This window comes from Podarcis raffonei, chromosome 2 (genome assembly GCF_027172205.1).
Source record: "Podarcis raffonei isolate rPodRaf1 chromosome 2, rPodRaf1.pri, whole genome shotgun sequence".
In the NCBI taxonomy this organism is placed as follows: Eukaryota; Metazoa; Chordata; class Lepidosauria; order Squamata; family Lacertidae; genus Podarcis; species Podarcis raffonei.
In genome coordinates this window covers 70767017-70786143 of record NC_070603.1, presented here as the reverse complement: position 1 = coordinate 70786143, position 19127 = coordinate 70767017, and the positions used below count along the sequence as shown (strand labels likewise).

The 19127-nt window shown below is 45.3% G+C and overlaps 1 protein-coding gene and 1 non-coding gene across 3 annotated transcripts in view; both read left to right on the top strand.

Moving 5' to 3' along the window:
* The window catches only part of UBA7 (ubiquitin like modifier activating enzyme 7), a 46464-nt gene that overhangs the window by 6379 nt on the left and 20958 nt on the right, over window positions 1-19127 (top strand). For both annotated transcript variants that reach the window (XM_053377340.1, XM_053377339.1), the window contains exons 5-15: window positions 1206-1312; window positions 2504-2594; window positions 3170-3314; window positions 3693-3790; window positions 4610-4760; window positions 4954-5111; window positions 10646-10756; window positions 11765-11845; window positions 14953-15108; window positions 15351-15516; window positions 17814-18010. In XM_053377340.1, the coding sequence (XP_053233315.1) occupies window positions 1206-1312; window positions 2504-2594; window positions 3170-3314; window positions 3693-3790; window positions 4610-4760; window positions 4954-5111; window positions 10646-10756; window positions 11765-11845; window positions 14953-15108; window positions 15351-15516; window positions 17814-18010 (1461 nt within the window). The remainder of the gene's footprint in view (window positions 1-1205; window positions 1313-2503; window positions 2595-3169; window positions 3315-3692; window positions 3791-4609; window positions 4761-4953; window positions 5112-10645; window positions 10757-11764; window positions 11846-14952; window positions 15109-15350; window positions 15517-17813; window positions 18011-19127) is intronic.
* TRNAN-GUU (transfer RNA asparagine (anticodon GUU)) lies at window positions 7757-7827 on the top strand. Its single transcript has one exon. It is a non-coding gene; the product is annotated as a tRNA-Asn (tRNA).

Sequence of the window (19127 nt, the reverse complement as noted above, 5' to 3'; positions counted from 1 at the left end):
AAAAATCAAACTCTGGTCACACCCACACTATCTGTTTAAAGTGCATTTTCCCCACCTCTAAAGCACATGACTTCCCCCAAAGACTCCTGGGAACTGTAGTTGGTGAAGCGTACTTGAGGGGAAGCCACAGTTCCCAGGATTCTTTGGGGGGGAGCCATGGGGTGCTGTGGATGTGACCACTGTTTCCAGTGCTTCAGTAGGCTCTGACCTACATCAGTGGGAGAGCTTTTGCTCTTAACTAATGAAAGCAACAAGACTGTTGCCCATGCCCAGCTGTTTCTCATAGTGGTAATTTATGGCCTACTGATCATCAAGTGCCACTAACTGTTTTGTTCTGAAGCTGCACCTGAAGCTCAAAGTGGGGTTTAGCTCTCATGTCTGTGGTTGGTTGGGATAGCTGCAGTGTGTTGGGTGGCATACCACTGCCTGTCATTCGATGGTGCAGGTGATGATCCAGCGAGTGAGGGATCAGGAACAAGCAGGGACAGAAGCACCACTGCAGGGTTGTCTCATGGGGCCAATTAGCTACATAAGCTGTGCTCAGAAATAACCAACCAAAATGTCAAACTAAGCAAGCTTTTGAGTCCACCGGAGATCTTCATCAGATTGGTTTTTGAAGCAAAACAGATGGGAGAGATGGGGTGGGGGGAAAGCTGGCTCAGTATTGATGTTGAGAAATTCTGCTTGGAGACAGGGAAGCCTAGCAACAGGTGGTGATTGGCTAAGTTCTCCCTTATAAGCAGTATGACACAGCAGTTTGTTGTTGGAGTGTTGAGTTTGGAATAGGAGTTTGAATCTTGTCTGTGTATATATAGTAACTTGTACAAAGCTGTGCTTTATTCTGCTGTATATAATAAAACTAAACAAAAATCAAGTTACTAGTCAGCAAGCTCTGTTCCTGTTCATCATCCTGGAATTCACTAATTTGGCAGCTGGTAGCAAGAGTTATGGTTAAGATCCATCAACAATTGAAGTCATAATATCTGCACTGATGAAAAATCACTTTTATTGTATAGTCTCGGAAGAGGCATAGCTATGGAAGTTGTTGCAAAGGGCCCACACTCCAGGATTTACCACTATGTGACCCGCTGTCATTGATGGGGAACAGAGAATCTGTTTGGAAAGTGCTCTCTGTTGTGCTGTTTCTTAGCCCCTTACGTTATGCAGATCACTATTCTGATACTATTCTGCACCAAACTTTACAGGTTGTGGTCCTGAGTAACTCACCCTTGGAGGAGCAGCTGCGAATCAGTGATTTCTGCCACACCAAGAACATTTGTTTTGTCCTAGTTGACACCAAGGGCCTGGCTGGGTAGGTGTTGGGGGCTTCTGCAGTGATTCTGGGTGGAATAAGAGGTGGACTAAGAATTTGTATAAGCTGCCAGCATTCTGGCTGGGCCCCTCAGGGTGGGGATGGGGGAGAGATTTGATTCAATTTGCTTTTAAGGGTGAACTTAATTGCGTTCATTTTTTTCTGAATCAAGATATAAACCCAAGCACAGCCGTCCTTCAAAATTGGCACGTTTTTGAATTTTGCCATGAAGTTTTCCAGCCAAGCACTGAGTACAAAAATGCATATACCGGTGGTGACCATTTTAGGCACGTCCAATTAACGTGTGATCACCTACACATGGGTCCTTTTGGACCCAGAAGAGGAAGGGGGATGCTTATATGTACTCCCCCCCAACGGGCAAAGGGGCCTGGAATGGGACCTGCGCACGAAATGATAATCACCTGTAAATTGGTATAGTGTGCATATGTTAGTTGAAACAACAAAAATGGCACTATATTATAATAAATTGTTTTGTTAAAAAATGTGCATTGTTGCACACTGCCCCAATCCCCAAGTGCTGTGTGATGCCAGGGGTTCCGTGCTTACCCAGGGTTCAGTTTCCTTGGAATGAGGGACAGCAGAGACAGTGGTGTCTTTATAAGATATGGTTTGTTTACACATATATACATCCTGAGCCTATGATGGAGGGACTCACAGCATTAGCACCCCAATATGGTCTTGCTTCTCCCATAACTATAGCCTTGCATTCCAACAGAAATCAAGCCTGGCTCTCACTCCATTTCTAGTCCAGCCCCCTCTCCCCTGGCTTTTGCCTGGCTAGTTCAACAATGGAATCCTCCACTAGATTTTAACCTTTTGCTGGATCTAGGACCCCAGGCATTAGAAGGGACTCAGGTACCATGCAGACTAACCCACCTCCAAACTCTCAACTGTATATTAGAATTTGCACTAATATTCCAATTAATTTTCATGTGGGCTTTCAAAAAAATATTTGCAAACGGAGGTGGAGAACTGAACTTAAAACTGGGAAATGGAGCGAAAGTGAAATTGACGCCTTCATCCTTCCATAATGCAGGATGAAGGTTCTCTGAGCAGGTAGACCCCATGGGTGGAAGTGAAGGGGCTTTCTCAGGGTGGAGCAGTGGCTGAGTGTAGGGAGGAAAACGAAGTAGAAGTCTGACTTCTTGAGCTTTGGTCTTTTGGCTCCAGGCAACTTTTCTGTGATTTTGGAGAACACTTCATTGTGCACAATCCTTCAGAGGCTGAACCTGTCTCTGCTGCCATTCACCACATCACCCAGGTAATGTCTCTTCATCCAGATAACATCTGTCTCCTGCACTTTATTGCCCTGCTTGTGTCACCCTTTCTGAGCTCATGTCCTTCACACCCTGTATTGAACATGCCTCCTTCCAAAGGAGCCCCCAAGATGTCTTTCCAAGCTTGGATAATAATAATAACAATTATTCTTTATACCCCACCCATCTGGCTGGGTTTCCCCAGCCACTCTGGGCAGCTCCCAACAGAATATTAAAAACACTATAAAACATCAAACATTAAAAACTTCCCTAAACAGATGGAGTAACCATCTAATCAGATGCAGGCAATCCTTTGATCTCTCAACCAGAGTCTCCTGTTTTCATTGCTGTGTTGTTTTATTGTGATTGTTTTATTTCATATTTTAATTATGGACAATTATATTTTAATATGTTAATGCGATTGATTTATTGCATATTTTAATTATGAGTATTTATTTTTTAATGTAACTGGTTTTTTTCTACTTTGTAAACTGCCTAGCAGCTTGCTTTGGTATTAAGTGGTGTATTTAACCGTAGTAGTAGCAATAATAATAATAATAATAATATACTCTTCCCCCAGAGTAACCCTGGCATAGTGACTGTGGCGTGTGACAATGAGGAGAGACAAGGCCACCACTTTGAGGATGGTGACTGGGTGAAATTCTCCGGGGTTGAGGGGATGACAGAACTCAACACCTCCAAGCCCTGCCTCATCCGTGTGAAAGGTAACAGGCCCTCTGTTTGTTTCTTCCTTCTCCTCATGTCTCTGGGTACAGTGCCTGCCGGCACACAGAAAGTGCCCAGAGGAGAATAGGGGGACAGATGTGGATCAGGAAGATGGACAGGCAAAGATTATGAGAGTGGAGTTTGACAGAAGGATGGGGTGGCACTGCGTTGTGGGGAAAGACACATCATGTCTCTCCTATTAGGAACCTTGTGGGACTTCACTAGTGAGTATTAAAGCACCTGATAGGACAAGAGACCTCCAGAAGAAATGCAGGTGTCTACCTTGCAGAGAATGGGTTTATATCAATTTATTTGACTTCAGTCCCATTGAACAACTAAGAGAAAAGACCTAATGTTTGTGATCTGTGTCTGTTTAGGAACCTGCAGCTTGGAAGTTGGAGATACGTCTTCTTTTTCTCCATACAAATGCGGTGGGATCATCACCCAAGTCAAGATACCTCAAAAACACTCCTATGTATGTTCTTGTCTCTGGCGGTGGTGAAAAAATGTGGTTATTCTTTTCTAGCTAGTTCATAGGGGGCCAAGATGGGCAGAGCTTATTGCCAGGGCTGAGCATTTTAGCTGGAGGACTCAAACAGGACTACTTCACCAGGGAAGAGACCTCAAAACTGCTGTTCTAGAGCCTGGGTGCAGAACGCCAGCCCAAGCAGCTAGGGAGAGGATCGAGCTCCATGCTCTGCATGTCTAGGATCCCAGGTCCAGTACACAACACCTGCAGATACAGCTGGGAAAGGCTCCTGTTTGAAACCCTGGAGAGCCACTGCCAGTCAGTACAGACAGTATTGAGCTAGATGGGCCAGTGGTCTGACATGGTTGGTATAGCTCCTATGTTCAGCTATGGTGAGGAGAGGCATTTCTTGAAGTGTGTCGCCTTAAAGTAGGAGTGGGGAAATGCAACCCAAGGGTCACATTACCTCCTGGGCAACTTTCTGAGGCCCCCATGTCAGTGGTGGGTGGGTTGAGACTCAAAAAGTGGGTAGGGAAATGGATTGTGTGGCGTTTTCTTTGTACAGTAGGGTACACCCAGGCCACACAAAGGTCTCCACACTCAAGGAGGATGCAGTGCAGGGCACATGAAGAGCATAGCCTGAGGAGAGGACAGGGAGGTGACTTGGAGAGGAGGCCTAGCCTGAGAGAGTCCTGAGGAAAGGACAGTGCTGTCTAAGGAGCTATATTCAGCTCCTGGGCCTGAGTTTCTCCACCTCCTACCTTAAAGAGAAGGATGTGCATTAGGTAGTTCTACTCCTGTCCACTAATCTCTCTGTATTCCCAGGAATCCCTGCGTACCTCCAGGGCTAATCCTAAAATCAGAATCCCGGATAAGGGGAAACTACCTCGCTGTCGCTCCCTCCATGCTGCCTTCTGGGCACTGCATGTCTTCCAGCGGGAGATGAAGCGGCTGCCTAGGCCCAGGAATCAGGCAAGTCTCCCCAGTTGCCTTCATTCTTCTTAGCAATCCCAACCGGCCTCCCAGGCTTCCTCATGTTTCCAACCCTGAGCAGGATATTGTCTCCTTCTGCAGAGAACGTCGCTACTTTTCCTGCAAGTAGCTCATTGTAAGCTTCCTCAGATAGATTCTTTTCCCAGCCTCATCCATCTTTACTCCTCAACAGGCAGATGCAGACAAGATGGTGAAACTGGCACAGACTGTCTCTTTGAGCAAGGAGGAGGAACTGCAAGAAGACCTGGTGCGGACATTTTCCTACGGATGTTCTGGTGACCTGAGCCCTATCAATGCCTTCATCGGAGGCCTGGCTGCCCAAGAGGTGCTGAAGGTGAGTGGCAGACTCCTGTGAAGAATGAAGGCAGCTTTTTGAGCTGCTTGGAGGTCACTTTCCATGAGGCACCTGCGTTTCAAGAAGCTGCTGCCAGCGTGTGGAATGTGTGAAATACTAAAGTGGTTCGAGTGTGGAACAAGGGTTCGAATCCCTACTCAGCCATGAAGCTCACTGGGTGACCTTTGGACAGCCACTGCCTCTCAGCGTAATCTACCTCACGGGGTTGTTGTGGGGATAAAATGGGGAAAAGTGTGTATTGAGCTCCTTGGAGGAAAGGCGGGATATAAATGTTAATAATAATAATAATAATAATAATAATAATAATAATAATAATAATGTGGTAGCTAAGAGAATGAGGGAGGCCCCAGTCTGCGGCTGTGTTCACACTTCCATATAGTATACACTCACTGTGTTTCCGGTGCCTGGTTTTTAATCTGCTTCAACACCAACTTCACACTTGCTGGCGCCCTTTAGTCATTCCTAATCCATCTCTAGGGTGTGAACACCTTTGCATAGGGTAAAGACATCCCTGCCCATCCACGCCCCCTGGTGTGTACAAACAGAAATGAATTTTCACACAATGAAGCTGTGATGGCGTGAGCAGCCAAGGGGGGGGGGGAGGTATGAAATACTCCTGAGGGGAAAAACCAAGAACTTCATTGCCGTCTAAGGCGTTTTTGTGAACACACTTTTGAGTCTCACCTGTGCCATGAACTCATTTGGTGGCCTTAGGCCAACCTGCTTGTATTCCAATATGTCCAAACTTCTGCAGTAATAATACTGATTTACCTCACAGGGTTGTCGTAAGAATTTCCATTAGATAACACATGTGAAATTATTTGAATGCATCACAGCACAAATGTTAATGATTGTTATTTTTCTGTTATTTATTTAATACATGCATGCACGCACACACACCCCTTCATAAAAGAATCCTTTTAAGAAGTTTACATAAAGTGTTCATAAAGAAATACCAATAAAACTACCAATAAAAGCAACGGATTTAAAAAACAAATATTATAAAATTATTAATATATATAGGTATTACGTTTAAGAAGCAAGAAGCATCCTGAAGCTACAAGCTTCCCATCAGTTATGAGTGGATCACCTGAACATTTCCTGATTGAGCCCAGAAGTGGCAGGTGCTTGAGTTTCATGCTCAGAAAGGCACTTGCCCTGTCCCCTGTGACCCATTTGCTTCTGTGTCACTGCTGAGTTCAGGTTGCTGCCTGCCCTCCTTTGTAAACCAATCTAGCTGGTTTTCTTCTGGATTTGCCAGTTTAGGATTATCAACTCACAGACCCAGCTAGGCAGTTTTAAATGAGTGCAGGTATGAGGCAGCTGACATGCAGTTTTGCAACAGCTACTACTTTGGATCATCTTATACAAAGGAAAGAAAACTGTTTCGTTTCGGTGTTAACTTGGGAATCGTCAGACGGGGCACACCTGTCCCTTTATAGGTTATTAGAAGTGCCAGGTGGTGATTGTCCAAATGCCTTATGCTCAGGGCTGATTCCATGTTTCAGGGGGTTCTCTGCAAAGTATCTCCTGGTGGGCCCACTCCTCTCTCAGAGGGCCCTGGGGGGGCTCATCGGACTGCAGTGGCAGTGCCCTAAGCCAGCAATGGGCATCTGTGCCTGGCCTACTTTTTGCTTCCCCACAATGCTCTAGGGCAAGGCCAGGTCAACAACAACAACAACAACAACAACAACAATAATAATAATTTTTATTTATACCCCGCCCTCCCCAGCCAAGGCTGGGCTCAGGGCAGCTAACAACCAATAATAAAAATAAGTTGAATGAATACAACTTAAAAACAAAAGGAGGAAATTATGGGGAATTAGGGGAAACGGAAAGGTTGGCGAGATCCAATCTGCATGGGGTGCAAAGTCAGGGGGGAAGATTTAAGGGGGGCATCCATAGTGGGGTCCCGACAGCTGTCCAAGGATACCACATAGTGACGCCACTCCCGTTTGAGTTTCTGTTATTTAAACCTATAATATAATGCCTGAAGAGCTACACAGGGCTTCTGAATCATGCAAGTTCCTCTTTGTGTATTATATTGAAGTGTGCAAAGTGCGAGGATTGAGTGCTTATACATCTGCTTCAGGAAATAGCTGCTTGCACAAGTTATTGCTAACTGCTTCCCAGCATTTTCAACTATGGGTGGGGGGTGTCGTTTCAATAGTATCCTTCACTTGCTTTAAACCTTTTCTTACAAGCATTTATTGTTTAATAATTTAAACAAAAGCACATTGATATTAGGCTGCAGTCCAGATCCCTGACTGGCAGCTGTAGGGCTTGATAGAGATGCATAACCATCGCTGCATCTTCAACTCTGCTGATTGCACTTGCCAGGGCAGACTGAAGTGGGAGGGAAAACATGGTCCTTCCAGGCATTGGCTCCCAGACTGGGGTAGCAAAGAGGCCTGAATTGGACCTGTTGCCATCATGTGATGACAGCAAGGCTGATTAGATCCAGCAGACAGATCCGGTGCCTGCCCAGCCACCCCTGAAACCCCCTGTTTCATGGGTGTCTGTTGTCTCTTGCCAGCTAGAATACTACTGGTTGTAGCTTCTGCCCACCATTTGGGCAGGCACCTTGGGGCTTCACTTGTTGGTGGGGCTCCTCCACCAACGGTGGCGCTAGCTCAGTTGGTAGGGCATGAGACTGTTCATCTCAGGGTCGTGGGTTCGAGCCCCATGTTGGCCAAAAAGATCCCTGCATTGGAGGGGTTTGTACTAGAGGACGCTCGTGGTCCCTTCCAACTCTTTGATTCCCCCAGAGCCAAGCAGGGCTGGGTGACGGAAGGACAGCTTGGAAGTTTGGACAGCCAATCACGTTGGGAGTGGGAGTGGCCCAGGCCTTCAGAAATGTATATAAGCAGTTGCTTTGCCCCTGTTGTCCAGTTCTGTTTGTTCAATAAAGGTTTTTGCTGTTGTCACTGTCTTGCCTTGTGGGAACCCACCTACACCATTACCTACTTGTCTTTCATCTCTCATGCATAGGTAGTTTTTGCTATAACTTTGGTTTAGGGGGTAAATCAGAGAAAGGATATGCAGTGGATTATACTTCAGAGACCTTATTTTTGTTCACTTGTGAATGTAGTGTTTTGCTGCTGCTGCTGTTTTTTGTTTGTGTGTGTGTGTGTGTGTGTTTTACAGTGTCCACCAAATGGCATCTTAAGCTTTGAGGATTTTTGAAGGTTAGGTTTCTATCAGCTAGTTCCCTTATCTCTGTTCAGTCAGCTGTCGGTGACTGACCTGGAAAGAGATCTTGGGGTCTTGGTGAAATTGATGAAGATGTCGACCTAATGTGTGGCAGCTCCTGTGAAGAAAGTGAATTCCATCTTGGGGATAGTTAGGAAAGAGAATTTGAAAATAAAACTGCCCGTATCCTGATGTCATCACTTGGAATGCCATGTATAGTTTCTGGCCACCTCATCTCAAAAATTATATTGGAGAGCTGGCAGAGGTGTAGAAAAAAAGGCTATCAAAATGTTCCTTGGGCTATGAAGAATGGCTATGATGCTTGGGGCTTTTTAGTTTAGGAATAAGTAGGGGCATGATAGAAGTATATAAGATTATGTTTGGTGTGAGGAAAGTGGATAGAAACCTTGAGATTTAGGCTGCAATCCTTACACAATCACCAGGGAGTCAGGCCCATTGACCATGATGGGACTTACTCCTGAGTAGATGTGCACAGGGTTTGGGTTGTACGGTGAGTGAATTTTGGCAGCCACAACTTCAATAACTACTTCATTACTGGCTCATTTCCATATCTGTGGCACCGAGCTTCCTCATCTTGGCACCTTCTCCCCTTCCCTTCTGCTTTCTCAGGAGCAGATCCAATTAAATGTGATTAAAGGGCACGTTGACAGCTGGGAAATCCCTGGGTCGAATATTACACCTGCTTTCTCAGCTCACTGGTGGCTTTAGGCAAACCACGAGATTGCAAGCTCCATCTGCAGCTGTGAGGATATGGTAGTACTTTGGAGCAGGGATTTGGGACCTGTAAAAGTCCAGATGTTGCTAAACCCCAGCTCCCATCGTTCCTGACCATTGACCATGCTGGCTGGGGACTGGAGCCCAACATCTGGAAGGCCACACAGGCCCTCCATGTGTTCCTTGCATGGTTTTTGTAGATATTAGCGAGCGAGGCCAAACTCAGTGTGCTGTTTATCACATAGTTTTCCCTTGAGTTTGCCTTTACTTTCACAAATTACCAGTGCAGAGCACCTAATCAGGATCGGGACACTGGCATGCGGTGGGAGTGGGTGGGAGGGAGTGGGTTTTAATAATTTCCTGCTCCTCACATTGTGGTCCCATTCTGGATTGTGTGTCTGCAACTTGCATTGGGAGAGAAATGCTTTCATTTGAGTGCTTTGAATGTACTTACCACACTTATAGAAAAGCAAAGTTTATTGGTTGCCAAATATCTTGGGGTCTGGGCCAAATCTGTGACTGACTGCTGAAGATCTTGAAGCACAGGTTGGGCAAGATATTAACATGCTGTTTTCCAGAGTGGAATATCTGATTCTCTTGAGGTGTTAAATGACAATACAAGCTGAAGGGTATATGGGTTGCCAGGAAGGGTGGCCATGTGACCTACTTTGCAGGGAACAGGCCTCTGTCTGAAGGTGTCCTCTGTTTGAAAAACTGTCCAGCCCATGTCTGGTTTCAAGACACAGAGAACTGTAAGAAGGGAGAGCAGGAGAGGCCTTGCTTGCCATCAGCAGTAAGCAGTAGGCTCAGCGGGCACAAAGGATCACCTGGTCACAGTCTTCCCTACCATGGTGAGTTGTAATGCTTGCTATTCACAGCAACATACTGCCCCTGACACATAGCAGTTGTGGCTAGTAGCCACTGATAGCCTTTCCCTCCATGAATTTATCTAATCCTCCTTTAAAGTCTTCTAAGCTGGTGGCCACAACTTCTTCTTGTGGGAGCGAGTTCCATACTTTCAACCATGTGCTGCGCATGTGTGTTTTGTATTGAATGGATCCAAAATATAATGGGGGTGGGGAGAAGAAATGCCTCGGATATAAATTGGAGCAATACCTGTTTTTAGAATTCCCATTGTAGTTTTCATACATGCTTTTCAGCTGCAGGCAAATTTGTTGTCTTTGCTGCAGAGATAGGTCATTCTGTCAGCTCCCAGCACGACTGGGAGCCCAACAGGGCTGCTGCCAACATGACTAGAGTGGTGTGGAATGACGAGAGTTACCATCTCCTCACCACAGCAGTGCTCTTGTGCCTTAAACAGTGGTGCAAAACATAGAAAACAGAAATGTGCAGCTTTTCCTGACACGTAGATGAGATCATGAGAAGCATTACCTGTTGAATTTTGGCCTGACGTGCAGCTGTTAAAGCACAGGAGCCCCCTCCAGAGGAAGAAAGCAGGAAAATTTGAACAGTATGTTCCATGAGTTTTCTGTGTTCATTAAGAGTGGCTGCTCCCTCTTCTCAAACCCAAACGTGCAGTTATAGGAAGGGCTGAGCAGTTTCCTCCTTTTTCTCTCTGTCTGCAGGCTGCGTCAGGGAAGTTCACTCCTTTGGACCAGTGGCTGTACTTTGATGCTTATGAATGTCTGCCTGAAGAGGAAAATACCGTGCAGCTGACTGAGGAAGACTGTGCTCCAGTATGTGACAAATTCTGCAGTTTGTACTTTTCCATTAGAGATAGGATGGGATCACAGTTCTTTTTCTGCCTCTTCCAAGGCATTCCAGACTTTTCCACAAAGGAGTTTACTGTGTGTTTAGAGCTGTTTTTGTTCCCATTTAATTTGTGTAGGGTAATGATGTTACCCTCAAACAGCACCAATCTCAATGCTTTCCTCTATAAATTCAAGGTTTTTTGATTTGGAGATAATCTGATTAAACTGAGGAAAATTGTGCTCCAGACCTCTCCAGTCAGGGTTGCAGATTGTTCACTTTGGTTTTTGTGGATGAATGGATCAGTTCTCTTTGCTGCTCCTCTTTCAAAACCCACTAACTCCTCCATGCTTTCATTTCTTTTCTGGCCGTGCTATTTCCAGGGTGCTTCTGAACAGTGGTATTTCCCGCCCTTTTGAGCCCTCAGATTTACACAAAAGCAGAAAACTGCAGAAGTGTGTACTGAGAATTTGCCTGACAGAGTGCTTTTGCACATTTCTTGGGCGGGGAAGGTGTGTGTGCAGCTACCTATGTGTATGCCTTGTTATTGCTTGATTGGCATAATTGAATCAACAAATTAGAAGGCAGCAATAAATAGAAAAGGGAATGACTGGAAAAGGCAGAAGTTTCTCCTCATATCCAAATTCAAATAGATATGTGGGGGTGTGGGGGGTACTCTGATCCAATTCAAGTGTGGAAAAAGTAGATTAATAGCTCAGTAATGCTCAAACGTGGACAAACCTTCTGGCAGTGCATCTACACACCCTTTCTCATGCTGATCTCTCTTTACTGGAGCTGGCTAGGGCTGATGGGAAGCTGCAGGCTCTACATTCCTGACATATAGGCCGCCCTCTCTCCTACTTGATTCAACACCCACACAGTGCCCAAATTCTAAATCTTTTGGAATGGGTATAGGGCCATCCTACAGGGATTGTGTTGCTCTCCATCTGTCGCCTACTGGGTCTCTAATGTCTGTCATCTCTCCCTTTTGACAGCGTGGCAGCCGCTATGATGGGCAGATTGCTGTCTTTGGGAATACCTTCCAGGAATGGCTTGGGAAGCAGAAATACTTTGTGGTGAGTTGGGGCAGGCTGGGTGAAGCCAGGTTCTTCCCACACAAGGCATCATGAATGTATGTAACTCTCCGCCACAAGGTCTTTCAGCCTAACCTACATCCCAGGGATTTTGCAAGGGTTAAATGGTGAGGAAAGACATGTGCCGCCTTGATAAAATTGGAGGAAAGGTGAGGTGTAAAAATAATAAAGTTTTGACATATGTAGTTCGTCCTAATGACCCTGACATTTAAGATTGCATTTGGATTACGTATTTTGGACTAGGGTTTAATATTGAAAACGCGTTGTTGAATATTGCAAATGGGTTGTTGGCAACAGAGGTTTTTTTACTGTATCAGATTTTCTATAGTAAGGGTAACTATGAATTAAATGGCTGTAGGGGGTGGTAGGCAAATACAGGCTGGCCCTTTGATGTCAACAACATTGTGTGGATACTGCCAAATATTTGCCTACATGAGGGGCACTGGTCTCACCTGAAAGCCACCCACCTTAACTAACCAGGCACTGATGCCGTGATGAGAGTGGGTAGACTTTTCCAGTGTTTTCCAGTAGAGGGAGTGTTGACTCCTTTAGTTTGAGCGATGACACTAGATAGAAGAAGAACGATTTTTGTATGATGAGTAGCTGACCTAGATCTGTTCTGCAGCTGTTACTGAAGTTTCTTTGTAAACATAACATTTGCTAGCATAACAGCCAATGCAGGGATTTTGTCCCAGTTAGCAGAGTCAATTGTTAAAGGTGGACTCCCAGTTGTTGGTTGTTGTTTATTATACCATTGGATTATAGTGCGAACAATTATAGCAACGGTTACTAAGAGCTATATTACAAGGGGTCACTTTCTGTAGACCTGAATGCCTAGAAAAAGTGGGCAACTCTGCCATGCATCCCTGAGAATCTTGACCCAGGAAAGGAAAGGAAAGGAAAGGAAAGGAAAGGAAAGGAAAGCAAGATGGTGGACATGGGTTCAAATTTCTGTGGCTCGAATGGAATATTTAAAAAGAGGCAGGTAGGATCTGAAGAAAGCTGTGTTTTTAGGAGGTGGAACTTCTCCAGCCCACATGCCTCTTTCTAGCTCAACTCAAACATCAGAATAAGAATGAAGAATGCACATTCTCTCTGTATATATAAAATACTCCACTTTGCGTAACCATTCTTGATTTGCTTATTACGCTTTCACCATAGAATTGGAGTTTTCTGGGTGCAGAATCCAGAAATTATGGTGCAGATAAAAACACCCTTCAATATATGTAATTACAGTGGTACCTCGGGTTAAGAACTTAACTCGTTCTGGAGATCTGTTCTTAATCTGAAACTGTTCTTAACCTGAGGTACCACTTTAGCAAATGGAGCCTCCCGCTGCTGCTGGAGCACAATTTCTGTTCTCATCCTGAAGCAAAGTTCTTAACCCGAGGTACTATTTCTGGGTTAGCGGGGTCTGTAACCTGAAGCATCTGTAGCCTGAAGCGTCTGTAACCCGAGGTACCACTGTAGTGCATAAACTCTGACTAGATAAAAATTCTCAGTATTCTTTCTTACCCAAAATTCTTAGAAAACCATCCCTAAAGTTTCATAATATATTTGCTATTAGGCCATGTATGATTTACACTCGTAGAATGCATTTCTGTATTCTGATTGATTTATTGCTACCTCTGGTGAAAGGTGGAATTTGGTCCTCCTGCCCTGCCAAACTCATCTGTGCATCCCATGTATATCTTTTTGTAAACTGCTTTGAGGCTTTTTACAATCAAGTGGGGTATAAATTTTGTGAGATAGATAGATAGAGATAGATAAATAGAACCACTGTAGCATGCAGTTAACTTTTATAAAGGTAAGAGCATGGTGAGGTCACCAGTAAATATCAGGCAGTGTGCCGCTGAGTCATGTTCTGGTAATCCTGCACTTCACAACAGTTTCAAAAAGAGCTGGTAGATAGTTGATTTATAAGATAAAAGAGGGTTGGGTTGATGTTACATCCTTGTTTTACTCCTTTTTCTTGTTTGAAGGCCTTGTATTGTTCTCTCTGTGTTACAAACATTGGAAGAATTGGCACATGGATCTAATGAGATTGTGGGTTTTCTTTCTAGTTCTTGTTTTGTAGCAAAATTAAGACTTGGTACAGAATGCCAGATGGAGTCAAAATGTATTTCGAAGTCAAATATTTTCCCTTGCCTTGACATGTTTTGGCTAACGAACATCTGTTGTAGAAATTGTGGCCAGAGGTTCACTTATAGAATCATAGACCTGTAGAGTTGGAGAGGACCCTGAGGGAGATTGTTCAGTTTGTCATTTCTTATAAAGTGAGCATCCATGCTTTGGAACTGCGTTAGTAAACTGTTTCAGATTCTACAACAGTTCTCGGGTGCTGTTGCAAATGCTTATTCCAGCCTCTGTAATTATAATGCATTCTCTGAGAGAAGTGCAAATGTTCCATCTATTTTCAGGCCTCATTGAACATAAGGTTTCCTTCGATGTGACAAATACACAGTCATATAGAAAACTTTGTCAGAACTGAAAACCAACAAGGAATTCCTTGGGGGAAAGGTTATTGGAATTTCATGTCTAGCCTTTCCCTAAAAATAGTAATAATAAAAAATAATAATAATGTGTGTATTTTGAAGTTGTGCATAACTTAGGGGGCTTCCAGACTAATTTGGGGTGGGATTGAATCATACCAGCAAATTCAGGTTGATGCAATGAGAGTTGATTGGGAGGGCTTGCATAACAAACCCACTTCCCCAAAAGATCTGAATTTGGAAACCAATGGAATGGAATGCCCTGGGAATAATGCTTGACACATAACCTCCCTATAAACAAATCAGAGTGAATGTTTGTTAAATTGCCAATGTCAACCAATCCCCTGGCCGACAAACCAAGATGAATGCTCAATAAATAGGTAAATAAATGGGTCATCAGGGAGTGCCCTGATTCTTATGTGTTCTTCCTGCATGGCAGCAGCACCCATGTAGAGCAAAACGTTATATCTGAACCAGCCACCTGTAACTTGAAGAGGTATCTCCTTGTGTCCCTTTGCCCCAGTCACTTGAGTCACTGAGATCATCCTGGCTCAGAATGCCATGGGCCTTCAACTAATCTTATTACAATTTCCTCAGGTGGGAGCTGGTGCCATTGGCTGTGAGCTCCTGAAGAATTTTGCCATGATTGGCTTGGCTGCTAGCGAGGGTGGGAGCATCACTGTGACGGACATGGATACCATTGAATATTCCAACCTCAACAGGCAGTTCCTCTTTCGACCAGGGGATGTGTCAGTAAGTCTTGCAGCAAATATGGTGGAAAAGAGGTTTGGGTGAGGCAGTGCTGGGGACAGTTTGCCCAAGGAATAAATCTCAACAGACACGAGAATATTCACAAACCTATTTGTAATGTTACAGGGGAGAGGGTGGGTTCTGACTTGACTCTCTAACAAGTGCCCTGGCCAATGAACCCAGGCAATAACCAACTTCTTTCTACCTGGATCTCCCTAGTAATATTCCCTCCTTTGTTCCTGTAGAAGCAGAAGTCAGAAGTGGCAGCAGCTGCCGTAAAACTCATGAACCGCCACATCAATGTATCAGCACAGCAGAACCAGGTTGGACCAGACACAGAGCACTTCTATGGGGATGACTTCTTCCTTGGCTTGGATGGCGTTGCCAGTGCCCTGGACAGTCTGCAAGCCAGTGAGTGTTTCATACAGAATGCCTGTGCTGTAGCCACCAGCTCCCTGTAATAAGCATTCCATGCTCAGAATGAATTACGTTACGCAGGCTTCTTTGAAAGTGCTTATTTTATATGATTAATCACCTACTTAGCATTTTCCTAACCACTTTCAAGTATTGAAAGCACCACTCAGACATTATGTTTGCTTACAACAACCCTGCAAAGTAGGCCAGTTTTTGTAAATTATTATTATTATTATTATTATTATTATTATTATTATTATTAATGTGTTAGTAATTTATTATTATCCCCATATTGGAAATGGAAGGCTGAGGCTGAGGCAGACTTGCTTAAGGTCATGCAGTGAGCCCAGATGACATATAAATCAGAAACCTTGATTCACAGTGCAATCATTTGTGCATTTACTCGGAGGTAAGCCCCTTGAATTGCCTAGTAAGTGGGTATAGGGTTGTAGCCATAGCCTCTGTTCTACACTGTGATTTCCTTGTGGGTGGGGGAACGGGAAAATAATGTATACAAATTCTAGTACTGTTGTTTCTCACAGGATGTTGACAGTTTTTGCAGGCTGGCCTAGAGTGTAGCGCAGAAGGGATGGCGGGAAGCTGCAGGCAAAGGCAGTATGTGTGCAGGGCAGGCATACATAAGCTGGAGGTCATCATGATAAAGGCAAGGACAGGGAGTTGTATAGGTGGACACAGAAGACTCTCAACTTTTTGTCTCCTGGTCACTTTGCTCATGGACACGTCAGCTAATGAATCATTAACATAACCTGCTGCACACATTTTTCAAGCTTTATCCTATGAACTGGCAGACAGAAAACAAGCATTTTTTTTAAAAAAAGGAACAGATGTTGAGAGATTGACACCCGTGAGCGTTGAGGGCTGCCCTCTAACCGGATCCAGACTAGATGGACCTGCTGCTGCTGTGGGCCAGCCACCTGGTGCTTCTTACACAGAAAGTCGATCCATTGCTGGGGGAAGAGATCCCATGTTCCTTTGTGGTTGACTGCATTGTGTATCTTGCTGATAGATATTAAAGGGGAGGTGAACCTAGGGAGCTAGAGTCAGGCTGTTGGCCCACCCCGATCAGCATTGCCTCTCTACTGACTACGTAGCAGCAACTCTCCATGGTTTCAGGAAGCAGCTCTTGTCCAGCAAGACTTGGGAGAGTGCAGGAATTGAACCTGGGTCCTTCTGCATGCAAAGTAGCTGTGGCCGTTCCCCTATGGGTATGTGAGGCAGGGCTGGCTAAGTCAAGGAGCTAGAAGGCCTGCATAATAAACAGAGCTGCTCTCACTTCTTGCCGAAACTGCCAGAGGCATCCCAGACCAAATCCAAAGTCCAGAGTCTTTGAAGTGTCTTGCAAATGCAGGCCCACAAAATATACACAGTGCTGATAAACAGGAAAGCTCTCTTGCTGTGTAGAGCAGGGAAGTCCCCAAGTCAGATCTTGAATCAGTTGTGAACATCCCTGGCTGGCCTTAGGCAAACCACAGTGTCTCTGCTTCATCACCTTCATCTGTGCTGTGATAATCCTGGCCTACCACACAGGATCGTTGGAAGGATGATTGAAATAGCTGTGTGTGCTTTTAATAGCATGCGAACACTGATAACAGACCCTCCAAGTGTCCCTATTTTCCAAGGACAGTGCTGGGTTAACAGAAGCCATCCCATTTTCTGATTTGATCCTGGAATGTCCCGCTTTTCCTTAGGATGTGTCCCGATTTTCATCGGAGAAATGTTGGAGGGTATGTGCTAAAGAACTTGCAAGTGTCACCGTCATTAATTAACGGTCATAATACCCTGTTGGGGTTCAAGCCACAGACCACCAAACACACACTGAGCCATTATCTCCTGCTTTGCACATCTATAAAAAATGGAGGCTTTGTATGTGCTGAGGAGACTGGAATGGCTTGGCATCTACAAAAAAGGAGCCAGCAGACCATACAGACAGAAGAGTGTATTTGAGTGACAGAGGCTCTTTGTAGAGCTGGACCAAAATGTCTTGGGATACATTTTTTGAAGAAAATAATATATTGAGATTTCTCTTTTATTTTCCCTCCCTCCCTCTCTCCACCCAATCAGAAAAAGAAGTCCACTTTGCAGAAGTTTGTCCAGCTCTTTTCCACCATTTGTGTGTGTGTGTCAGCTGCCATTCTGTCAGAGAGAATTCTGACAGGAAATTGCTGGTGTTTGTGTGTGTGTGTGTGTGTGTGTGTCAGATGAAGAAGGTAGGGCACTGCAAAGGATCTTGTGTCCCGTCTACCTCCTCTCTTTCTTCCCCTTTCCTCCTGCAGGAAAATACTTGTGCCAAAGGTGTGTGCAGTACCGCAAGCCTCTGCTTGATTCCGGAACGGAAGGCACCCGGGGCCACGTCCAGGTCTTTGTGCCCTTTCTGACAGAGTCCTTTGGCCAAGCTCAGGAGGAGGAAGAGACGCAGTACCCTCTCTGCACCCTGCGCCACTTCCCCAGCACCATCCAGCACACACTACAGGTGGGGGGGGGGGCTGGCTTTTTCCTAGCCTCCTCAAATACTGTTACTTATTCTTTCAGCTGCAGATCCACTCTGCAGTGCCTGCTGCTGCCAAAGAGACCCCTCTCCTGCCTTTCTCTCCAGTTGGTCCATGCCTAAAGAGGGAAAACTCTCAGCTGCCAAGCTCCTCTTCACTCCTTGCCTGGCCCCTTGGCTTCATTTACTCTTTCCAGGCAGCTGCACGAGGGCCAGGGCTGTCAACAGTGCTGACGGCAGGATATGGGGTCCAGCTGTTTCGCCCAGAAGCCAGGCCAAAATCCTTCGCCCTTTGCACAGCTTCAGCTGCTTCTCCTTTTTCTGTGGCAGGGCCAGACAGACCCCTCTCTCCTTTTTTTATCTCACACTGCCCTGGTGCCTTTGCATGCCCCTGCTTCCTTCACTCCATGGAGCAGGAGATGCTGATGGGGAGGCTGTCTGGCTGGGCCTGTTATGTAGCATCAGGCCCCTGAGGAGCAACAGGGGCAGGAGTTCAGTTTTAGGGAATGGCACCAGAATTCCCAGACTGCACTGCAGCCCTGCAGCACAAGCCCTGCTCAAGGGCTTCCACTTGCACCACAGGGCCTTCCTTTCCTCTTGGTGCCCACCATGATTGGCTCTGGGGTGGGGGGGGTCAGGAGAACCTCCAGAACTTCGCATAATGGGAAGAGAACTGCAGTACCTGCACTGACAGGACATTCATCACAGTGTGGTATTGAATTCCAACCTATATCTTTAAAGCACATTTGAAGCATATTTCCGCCCCTCAGAGAATTATGGGCACTGTGGTTTTTTAAGGATTGCTGAGAATTGTAACTCTGTGAGGGGTAAACTACAGTGCCCAGAATTCTTTGAGGGAAAGAATGCGCTTTCAATGTGCTTTAATGTTACGTGTGTAAGGTAAAAAAGGTAAAAGGGAAAGGACCCCTGGACAGTTAAGTCCAGTCAAAGGTGACTATGGAGTTGTGGCACTCATCTCGCTTTCAGGCCGAAGGAGAGTGTGTATACTGCCTTAGAACCAAGGAACAACTGGAAGGAAGAGGTGGTCTGAGGCTGCAGTCCAGTGCCCATTTGCCTGAGAGTAAGCCCTGCCTTTTGCCTG